The sequence below is a fragment of the Sylvia atricapilla genome, chromosome 10, assembly GCF_009819655.1.
Source record: "Sylvia atricapilla isolate bSylAtr1 chromosome 10, bSylAtr1.pri, whole genome shotgun sequence".
Lineage (NCBI taxonomy): Eukaryota > Metazoa > Chordata > Aves > Passeriformes > Sylviidae > Sylvia > Sylvia atricapilla.
In genome coordinates, this window is record NC_089149.1 from 11136873 (window position 1) to 11147826 (window position 10954).

Consider the following 10954-nt stretch of genomic DNA (forward strand, 5'->3'; position numbering starts at 1 on the left):
TGCAGTGATATAAAAATATGGAAAGGAAATGTCAGGCAAATGGAAAGTTTTTCTCTCTCCTCAGAGAAAATACCTTTAAGATTTGTTGGTAGGACAAAAGCCCCTATTAGTGCTGCTGTCTTCACAGCATTGAAATTCATACGTAATAGCATTCTATAGTGTTAGAAAACCTAGACAGATGTTTCTCTACTTTTGTTTTGCAGCTGCTTTGAGAGATGTGGCATCTACATCTGGGTTGGGTGTAGTCCTTTGGCCACACTGTCTTATTCCCAGTTTGCTGTGCACCCTCCACATCACCCATACCAGGGATTCCCATCACATACTCAGGTTAAATTCAGGCATTTTCTACACTACCACACACATCAACAAAAACTCCAGTGACAGGAGTATTTTCTTCAATGCTCTCTTATATAGTGGGGCAATGGGAGAATAATAGAAAAGAAATGCATTGAGGAGAAAAAAAAAAAAAAAAGAGTTGTTTGTAGGACAGGATTTTTCTTCTGCTTTCATTGAAAAGCAGAAAAGTGCTACAGAAACAGTGGTCTTGTCTGACCAGTCTTCATCAATCAACCACAATTTTATGGACTACAGCAAGCCCCAAAAACAAACACTTGTATTTATTTCATGAGCATTGTTTGGTTTGGGTTTTTTGGGTTTTACTGAGTTTTTGTTGTGGTTTTCTTTTGCAGTGGTTGTTGTGTGGATTTGTGGTGTTGGTTTTTGGGGTTTTTTTGTTTGTTTGTTTTGGTTTGTTTTTTGTTTTGTTTTTGGTTTTTTGTTTGGTTGGCTTTTTAATTCAGTGAAATAATGCCTACAATCAATGCTTTCAAATCACCTATTCTGGAAGTCTGCCATAGTTACTTTAAAGTAACTACCCAGAAATACAGTTTGTTTATTTAGAAGTCCTTTGGGAAATCATTACTGCTCCTGATGGAGTGTCTCAAATATTGCAATTTTAAGGCACAACAGGCTACTAGGAAATATTTTTAGCCTCTAAAAACAGAGGAATATTCCGTTTTCTATAGGAAAATGAGCCACTGAAAGAAAATCCTCAATTTTGGTTATTTTTACTTAAGTCCTTCCTCAATGTCAGTGGCCCCATTCTGAAAGCAAGTATAAGCAAGTCAATCTATTTTGATACTTAGGCATCAAACTACTGTAGAACAGAAGACAAAGGCAACAGAAAACAGTACTGGTGAGCTTCATGTCCACTGACTTCTTATCATCAAATCATTCATATCATTTAGAAGCACTATTAAAAGTCAAGTCCTGTGCAGTGCTAGAGCACCTTCTCTCAGAGAGTTTTAAAGCACTGTGAAAGTAGTGCTGGTCTTACCCTCTGCCCATCACAGCCTGGCAGGCACAGAGAGGCAGGAGCTCACATTGAAGGCTGTGGTTCCCAAAGACCCACGCCAACCACTAACTGAAAACGCCTCCCAAATGTAAACTCCCTTTATTGACACACAAAATACCTTTAAAACGTATTAGTAAACACAGCAGTCTCTTAATCACACTTCAGGAAGATTTCCTGCACTTGCCAAATCACTCATAACTAAGTAGCCCTCAGGCATCAGAAGTGAACCTTGTTTTTATTTTGAGGCATCATCAAAGAATGTGACAGCACCACGGAACTGCAGGTGGGTCAGCCTTGTGCAGCACCTGAGGCAACCATGGGTACTTGTTAAATCCAAGGCAATTTGTGTAGTCAAGAGAGACATAAATCACTTAGAAACAGCTGATCCTCAGCCTCCAACCTATGCCTCCTTAGTTATCTGTGGATATCTGAGAGAGAGGTGCTATTTCCAAAGTGAGACAGGTGTATTCCCAAAGTGGTTTCCAGTTTGGTGCATGTGAAAGTGGTCATTAAAGGTGACAGCCCTCCAGCCTGGAAACTAGCAGTAACAAGGAAGAGCCGATGACAAAAACCCAAGAAACAAATAAAAGCAGGTATCTCAACACAGGCACGAGAGAAAGGAATCCAGTTTGAACATCTGGGGGAGAAAATTGTCCAAGTGCAATCTGGAGTCACACCTGTGAAAATCTGTGAGGGGAATGAGGAGTGGGTCAGTGACAGAGTAGCATTTAAAGAAGCCCAAAACAGGTCCTTTTTTTCCGCCTGAACCTGTCTGATGCATAAGGTAAAATGTGACTCCTACATCCCCTGTGGCTGACCCTTGCTCCAGGTGCATCATTCAGCCTCTTTGGGCACCCAGGTGAACCTCCATCCCCCGTCGTCGTCCCTGCGCACAAAGGCCTGTCCCTGGTGGAAGCTGTGTGTCCTCACGTTGCAGTGGGGACTCAGGGATGTTGTGAAGGCCACCTCTGTCTTGTTGGGTGACAAACCACCAGTCAAATAAGGCAACCCGTAGGCTGGGAGGGAGGAAACACTTGGCACTGGTGAGGAGATGCATGGTGCTGGAGAAAACGGGGGAAGGACGGGAGAATCCTCGCTGCACGGATGAGTGCTGCTGCTGGCTGGGGGCACATGGCTGCAGCTGAACAATGCTGCTGCTCCTTCTCTGTGCTCATAGGCTACTGCTCCTCCAGGGCTCAGGCAGTACAAGTCTTTTCTGAGGTCTGGGGACAGGGCACTGTAGTTAGCTGAAGCTTCATCAATGGTGTTCACGTCTTTTAATCCTAAGGTCTGCAAGACCCAGCTGTCCACAGCAGGGCTGGTTTGCCCTTCACAGGCAGTGAATTCGTTGAAGAGGTTCCTTCTAGCTTTGGAAGCATGAGGAGTTTCTTGAGGAACAAAGCAGTGGTCCTCTTTTAATCTCCTCTTGGAACTTTTGAGGATAGCACAAGTTTTTTGCCCATGGCCAGATAGTAGTTTCTATTAAAAAAATCCAGAACAACAAGGTGGAGATGGAAGGTTAAAATTTTAATTTCTAGATACCTGAAAGCAAGACATTTCTGACCTCAGATGCACAAGATGGTTACTAGTTGGTTACTACTGTCCTTACAGAGACACTTTTTTTCACCTTCTGCTTAAACATATCGGTATGACCAACTTTTTGTATTTTTACAGTGTCTGCAACAACCCTGTCCCTGAAAGAGAAGAGTGTGACCATGTCAATAAGACCTGTGCTTTGATGGCATTCCCAGCCCTGGGTTCTGTGCCAGCAGCACTTGGCAGGTGAGCAGGGCACAGGGGGCAAACTGGCAGCCTGATGAAGCCTGACCCAAAGTGACCCAAACTGCTGACAAAGAGGGAGGATGCAAAGGTAACTCATGCTGGGACAGGGGTGATCTCAACCAGGCAGTGCTCAGAGCACTGAGTGGCCCTGCCCTCATCAATTCACTTCAGTTGTCATTATCCCAGGACAAGGGCCCTTCAGGCATCCTTGGGACCATCCAGGGATGGTCAAAGGAAGGCAAGGATAAAGAAGGAAGGTCCCTACCGTGTCATGAATTCACTGCTCAGACACCCCCATGACAGTTCCACACTGGGCCCTTCTCCTCATGACACAGGGGGTGGCCGTGTCTCCCTCTGTCCCCAGGGAAGGAGACATTTTCTACTGCCAGGAGCCAGGTCTGGCCATGGGAGGGAGGACATGTCACACTATCAACTCATCAGCAGGATGGAAAAGGAAAGTCTCCTATGTCCTACAGTCTTTTTTACCTCGTGCTCAATCCGCTGAGTTGAGCAAATAATCAATAGTTCAGTTTCATGGGCAAGGCTGGAATAGCAAAAAATGTCTTTAAGCTGACAAGCTATTTTCGTTTAGATGAGAGACAAAGAATCCAAATGTTAAAAAAACAACCCTTCACAGTTTAACAGAATGTTTCACCCAGCCTGAAGTGTACAATTTTGTATTTCACAGTTAAAAACAAAACAGCACATACAACTTTTTAATTAATAAACTGGAAAAAAAATCCTTATCAAAGGGATAATTGACAAAACAGAGATATTAAAAAGCATATATTCAGTTTTGAACTTTTTACTGAAAAAAGGTACTAGAGGGAATAATTTTACCTTGACTATATAATCTTAACTTACTTATAACTAACTAATAAATAAAACTTAATTATTCCAGGTGCTATACTGTCTCCACAGTCAGAATCTGACAGGATATTATTCCTGGAAGAAACTGTCACCTTTGTGAATTTAAATGTGAGTGTGGGTTCCACTGCAGGTTGTCTACACATTTAGATTTCCCATATATTTTACTGGCCTGTTCCTAAACAACCTGTTCTTTTTGCACACATTTGTATGACAGGTCTGAATACAATACCTTGGCTTTTTCTTCTAAACACTTAACCAGGGCAGAATTCAGGTATTGTCGGAGGTTATTATTTTCTTCATGTAACCTAGCAAGTTCCTCTTCCTTCTGAAGCAAAGTATCTTGAAGCTGTGGAATAGAGATACTGATGAATAGGTGTTGACTCTGTAACTTAATAGCAATTGCCTTCTGGTACAAGCTGCTTGGATTTGATGATCTGGGTGTTGCTTTGTGAGCTCAACCCACCCCCTCCAGCCTCTTGTCTCTATAAATCTAAGTGACTGTTCAGTTTTCACTTTTGACTTCCTTTAATCTTTAAGTGAGTGCTTGAGAAGATTACTCTGAAAAAACCTGCAACCACAGAATAATAATAGAAAAGAATTACAGGTAGCCCTGTGAGCAGCCAGAAATGGTCACGGGCATGACAGCAGCTTCAGGATCTCCTCTTGATCTGCAGCAAATATCCCTTTGCACCCTCCTTCCCATTTATAGCTAGCTGGTGCAAAAAAAGAGGAGGAGCTGCAAACTAACAATTTATGGGGGTAGGGTGCAGAAGGAAAATGCATTTGCTATTCTTTATGATACAGCAGCACTCGGTGATCTCTTCAGTTGTGGGCCCTACTGTGCCAGCTGTGGTACATACACAGAGTTGAGATAATCCCTGGTCTCAAAAGCTGAACAGCTTAAACTCAGACTTAAGAACAGACTTAAATGGTTGAGGCAAGAGCCAAAGAAAGGAGTACACTGATATCTGGAACTATGGTTTGATTCCAGGGACCTTTAAGTTAATATCTGAATTTTCACTGACTTCACTGTGTCAAAACATAATTCCAAATACTTCAACAGAACCTGGAGTTGCTTCATCTAAGACAGTTCAGAGTTTCTCCTGTCTCTTGGGATTTAAAAAAAAAATAAAAAATGAAAGGTAAGTGAAAATAAAGTAACAAGGAAAACCTATTGGTCAAAATGATTGACTTCCATGTAATGAGGCAATTCTGGTGGAATAATTTTCCATGAAGTTAAACCTGGTGGAATCAAGAGGATACACACTACCTATTTTTAGCCAACAGCATCATCAGAGCCTGAGGGACCCCCATTTCATGCCTCTGGTTTTCTTTAGTGCCAAGGCTGCTGCTGCAATATGGTGTAAGAGTGGAGGAATGGCTAGGGAACCCCATCACAGTTGGTCCAACTTCACAGGACAACATGGGGGAGATAAATACTTCATATAAGGAACAACAGTTTTGTGTCTCTTCCGACATCCGTGCCAGTGACAGGGAGACATGCCATGAGCCAATGCAGAAGGTGCCATACTTGACATAAAGTTCGGCAGCCTCGTGGGGTGAACCTGGATGTGCTGGGGGGCGAGGAGCCTTTACCTGCTTGTTTCTGTAGAGCTGGGAGGACAGCTGGTCTCCCTGCCACGCCGCGTCCCGTGCACCGAGCTGCGGGCTGCAGAACTGGCCTGCGGACCAGAGCGAGGGTTAGCCCGGGCCCGTCCCGCTCGCAGCCCGGCCGGTCCCGCCGCGCCGGCGGCAGCTAAGCGCACTCACCCGGCGGCCGAGCCTCCCGCCGGCCCTGGCTGTGCGGCGGCTCCGCGGCGCAGACGGCGGCCCAGGTCTCCTTGGAAACACCGGCGGGGGCGGACCAGGCGCAGGCGCAGCCCGAGCCCCCGGCGAAGTCCGGCTCCGGGCACGGCCGGCCGGCGCTCTGCGGAGGGAAGGGGCCGAAGAATGGGCGCTCGGCGGGGCTCCGTCCCCGGCCGCCGGCGGGCCCCCAGGAGAGGCGGTGCCGGCCCGGCTCGCCCCGGCAGAAGCGCCCCAGCGGGGCAGCGCTCTCGCCGCTGCTGTCCCGTCCCGGCCGTGCTGTGCTCAGTGCCGTCCCGGGGCAGCCCCGCCGCCCCTGCCAGGCGCCGCCGGCCCCCGAGGCAGCGCCCAGCCCTGACCCGGTGCCCGCTCCCCGTTCTCCCGGTGGCACCGCGCCGTGCGCCGAGCGCGGGCAGTGCCGCCCCGCCAGCCCCCGCAGCACTGGGGCTCCGAGCACAGCTGTGCCAGGGAGGCGGCTCAGTTTCCGGCAAACCCTTGGGAAATGTTACGGTCCTGAGTGGGTTTAGGGTGAAGGGAGGTCCCATGCTGTCCTTGGCCACCATGGGTGCTCGACTCAGCTCTAAAGCAGCAGCATAGAGCCAGTAGTCACCTCCTGGCTGCTCGCACTCTCTTCTGCCCCTGCAGTTCTGCAGGAGTCCCAGACCGCAAAGCCCGGGGTTGTTTCTGAATTCACCCTTTCTCCCTCCTCCAAATAAGCCTCATCTGCAGCAACTTTAAAGCTCTGCAAGGAAGAGAACAGCAGAGCTTGGAGCCTGAGTCAGGGAGTCTGCACACCCATGGGAAGGCAGGGCAGCAGAGACTGCACTGGCAGGTAGAGGAGAGCCCTCTTTCTTTCTCATCTTAAGAGGGCACGAAATCTATTGCACCCCCAAGGGAGAGACCAGCTTCTCCTCCTCTGCCTCGAGGTCGAGAGAAATGCAAAGAGCACTTACCATATTAGTGGCAGAATGAAATGCAGGTCTTGGGAGCACGTTTCTGTTAAAGCCCCAGAGAGGTTTAAATGGCTCTGAAGGAGGGGGAGAGGGGGGAGACCGGGGAGGCGAGTTTAATCTAAAGGAGCTCCCAGTGACGCCTCAGAGCTCTCCTGAAACCCAGCAATCTGATTTGGTGTAAAGCTGTCAAACTTGTGACGTGAATAAACAGCAAACTTGCTGAAATCAAAGTCATTCTGGTCCCACAAATCAACACAAGGAAGGAGGGAAAAGAAAAGGAGGGAGAAGTAAAAAAAAAAAAGCTTCCACACACTTCAGGGCAGCAGTGAACCGGTCTGAGTTTCACTCCAGGAAATGAACAGGCATCCAGGGAAGCATCCCACATGTTCAGAATAAGGCTGCTGGTGTTGCTGGTGAGTTTTTTGATTTGTTTTGTTTTGAAGCCTTGTTTGCAGCTGTAAAATCCAGCAGGAAGAAACAAGTCTGTCCAACCTGCCTGGCTGACAGAGTGGGTTTTGCCCAGCTTCTCAGAGGTGTGTAGAAGCAAATATGATTCAGAGCACTACTGTGGACAGTTCTGAGGAAGACAGTGCAGGTGTCAGAACAAGAGTCTGCAATGACAAACTCCTGCAAATGTCGCACTGTATTGAGAATGTTTTCTGTCAAGCCCCAGGCTTCCAGAAGATCTCAGGATATAAATGTGGCAGTGGTAAAAGATTTACTATCATATAGGATTTGCTACTATAACATTGCAAAAGCCACAAACAGGTGTGTGAAAGGCAGAGATTGTCTTCATACAGTGACTTCTAATTCACATCAGATTTACTTAGCAATCAAAATCCATGGACAAACTTGAGTTTTTCCCAGAGGGGAACAAAAAAATCTAACCAAAAATCTTCAGTGAGGGTTGGCCTTTGAATAGCATAGCGGATGGTGGGAATAACGCCAATAGCAGAGCAATTGTTCCCCCAGGATCCTTCCCCTGCCATGGCAAGGGCTGTTCCAGGTGCTATCCTGACCTGTCTGCAGCCAGCGAGGGTGAGGCTGGGCCGAGGGCAGGCCGTGCTGGCATAAGGGATGGTCTTTCCTTTCTCCCCTGGAGGATGCTCGGTGCTGTTCCCCTGAGGGACAAACCAGGAGGGCCATCTGCCTTCCACTCTTTTATTACTGGCTATTTTCCTAGGTTTTTGCCCAAGGTAAACTGGCAGCTATAGCAAATTAAACCACTGCCATCTCCTCCATTTTTCCCCCTCCCCAACAGAAGTGTTTTAAAAAGGCCTCTCACTCTGAGCCTACAGAGACTGGGGTCACCCTTTAGCTTTCTTCACCCGCAGCACCGCACATTTGACAACTGCTGTGGTACCCCGGTCCCTTGAGATGCCAACACTCTGCACGGCTGTCATCTGTGGGCTACCCAGGGACAGGAGCTCTGTGACACACGCCCAACACGCGGCGAGGCCCAGCGCAGCCCCTCGGCCGGGTCTGGTCCCTTTTCCCTCTGCTGAGCTGCCGCGGGGCGCTGCGGCACCGCCGGCCCCTCACGGCGGGCACAGCCCACCGAGCACCGCTGCTCTGGGGCCCGCGGTGCTGGGTAATGGCCCGGGGGAGGCGGGTAAAGCCGGGAGAGGAGAGATGCAGGGGCGGGCGGGCTGGAGGAACACAGCGCCCGCAGCAGCCTCGTGCGAGAGCCGAACGCCCCGCGGATCCCGCCGGACCCCGCCAGCGCCTCTGGTGCCCGCAGCGCCGGCCCGGGGCCGCCCGCACCGCGGCCATGCTGGGGCTGCCCGGGGTGGCGTCATCAGCCCGCGCGGGATGGCGGCGGGGGAGCCGCCGTGTGTCCTGAGGGGCCGGGACTGCCCCGCTCCCGGGGCCCGGACTGCCCCGCTCCCGGAGCCCGGACTGCCCCGCTCCCGGAGCCCGGACTGCCCCGCTCCCGGGGCCCGGACTGCCCCGCTCCCGGGGCCCGGACTGCCCCGCTCCCGGAGCCCGGACTGCCCCGCTCCCGGGGCCCGGACTGCCCCGCTCCCGGGGCCCGGACTGCCCCGCTCCCGGGGCCCGGACTGCCCCGCTCCCGGAGCCCGGACTGCCCCGCTCCCGGGGCCCGGACTGCCCCGCTCCCGGGGCCCGGACTGCCCCGCTCCCGGAGCCCGGACTGCCCCGCTCCCGGAGCCCGGACTGCCCCTCTCCCGGAGCCCGGACTGCCCCGCTCCCGGAGCCCGGACTGCCCCTCTCCCGGAGCCCGGACTGCCCCGCTCCCGGAGCCCAGAGTGCCCCGCTCCCGGGGCCCGGACTGCCCCACTCCCGGAGCCCGGACTGCCCCGCTCCCGGAGCCCAGACTGCCCCGCTCCCGGAGCCCGGACTGCCCCGCTCCCGGAGCCCGGACTGCCCCTCTCCCGGAGCCCGGACTGCCCCGCTCCCGGAGCCCGGACTGCCCCGCTCCCGGAGCCCGGACTGCCCCGCTCCCGGTGCCCGGCTCCGGGCCGCGCGGGAGGTGCCCGCCGGGCCCCGGAGGGGCAGAGGCAGGTGCAGCGGAGGCTGCAGTGGGTGCAGAGCAGGGTTCCCCTGCCAAGGGCGTGCCCTCCATGTCGCCCCAGGGCACCTCTCGGCTCGTCTGTCGGGGCAGCAGCAGAGAGAGGAGAGATGGTGTCTGAACTGTCCAGGGGATAGTCCAGGGGAGCGGCTCTGTTATGGGGAGAGACTGAGGGAGCGAGGCCTCCCCTTAGGGGATCTCATTAATGCAGTATAAATTTCGCAAAGGTAGGGGTGAAGAGGAGGGTGCCAGATTCTTCTCAGTGGGGCCCTGCGATAGGATGAGGAACAATGGCCATAAACTAGGACACAAGAAGCTTCACCTCAACATCTGGAAGAACTTTCTATTGAGGGTGACAGGCACTGGAAGAGCTGCCCAGGGAGGGTGTGGGGTGTCTGTCTCTGGAGACATCTCAAACCCACCAGGAAGCCCGTGGGCCCTCCATTGTTGGGTCTGCACGGCTGGTGTGGTGTCGGCTGGGGGCTCACAGTGCTCAGCTTTCTCAGCTCAAGGAATTCAGGTCGACTCACCAAGGCTGATATGCTGGGGAGTGAAAGGTGGTATATGTGTTAAAAGACAGGCAAATCAGAGCCCTGGTAGGTTTGGGGAGATGCACTTCGGGTGAGTGCCAAAGAAAGAAAAATGCTGTTATAGGAGAGAATCACCTAATTTCGCAAAATGGTGCATGGATGGTCACACATGATGTTGGAAGAGGTTGAAGTCACAGTAACAATCACACATTAATGTGTGTCTGTAAAACCAAACCAAGTAGCAATCATCTGTTAATTTTCATGTTCATCTGGAGCTCTTACTGCTTATTGCAGTTAATGATGGACCTCTTTAATTGGGAATAAAGTTCTGGGGCAAAATGTTTATCAAGACTACAGTATTGCTTCAGTGGAGATTTCACTTTGAGTGATGTAGCAGCTCTTTTCTGAGGTTCTGGGAACACACATTCAGGTGTATTGCAGCGTGTTAATTACTGTATGTTCTTTGTATCCATATTTTCTTTTGTAATTTCTATGATTTTTTTTTTTGTTTTGTTTAAACAACAGTGGTGAACCTAATCCGTCAGATTAATATTAAACACAACAACAACACCCCCAGAAAACAAACAAACAAACCAAAACAAACAAAAAACCAAACTTTTTTTTTGGTTAACCTCTTTTTATGTAAAAATGACCTTAAAGTTGCATTTCCATCATAGTGAATGGGCTCTCAGAAGGGATGGTACACAGAAGAAAATAGTATTTACAGATAGATTAATAGGAGTTTTATACCAGGCTTACAACAGTTACAGCATGAGTTACTTTGCATGCTGACACCTGCCCTGGTGTCCAAACCCATCCCAAATCCTCTTTACTTGTCCTGCCATTATTACTGCTACAGTCTTTCTTAGCCATGTTAAGAGTAGTTAAGTGAATCAGTGACAAAACAGAGGCTCATTTATAACTCAGGATATTAACCTGTAGACAGGTACACACATGTGCCTGGCGCTTGCATGAATTTCTGATCATGCTTGTGAACCAAAAGTGGGAGAAATTAAACCAGATGAGACTGATTTGCAAAAATGCTTTTGAAAGGGAATTTATGCAGATACAGGTTCTGGCTGTTTTTCTGATCAGTCTTCCTCCTTGAACGCAGGACTAAAAGGCACTTCCC

At 50.4% G+C, this 10954-nt stretch overlaps 1 protein-coding gene across 1 annotated transcript; it reads right to left on the reverse strand.

Annotated features, from left to right (window-relative positions):
• Positions 1–1936: 1936 nt before the first annotated feature.
• On the reverse strand, positions 1937–8535 carry GMNC (geminin coiled-coil domain containing). Its single transcript, XM_066326452.1, has 5 exons — positions 8478–8535; positions 5777–6268; positions 5603–5688; positions 4236–4352; positions 1937–2833 (listed from the first exon to the last, which is right to left on the reverse strand). The coding sequence occupies exons 1-5, from the start codon at positions 8533–8535 to the stop codon at positions 2189–2191; spliced, it is 1398 nt and encodes a 465-aa protein (XP_066182549.1). The 3' UTR covers positions 1937–2188.
• Positions 8536–10954: the final 2419 nt, after the last annotated feature.

What these genes read in the sequence shown, in the direction of transcription:
- GMNC (XM_066326452.1), bottom strand. Translation starts at nt 8,535, where the DNA reads ATGGCCGCGGTGCGGGCGGCCCCGGGCCGGCGCTGCGGGCACCAGAGG. An exon ending in GCACCAGAGGCGCTGGCGGG is followed by an intron (nt 6,269 to 8,477) that starts GTCCGGCGGGAT and finishes TCCCTGGCACAG; the next exon opens with CTGTGCTCGGAGCCCCAGTG. An exon ending in AGCTCTACAGAAACAAGCAG is followed by an intron (nt 4,353 to 5,602) that starts GTAAAGGCTCCT and finishes TCTATTCCACAG; the next exon opens with CTTCAAGATACTTTGCTTCA.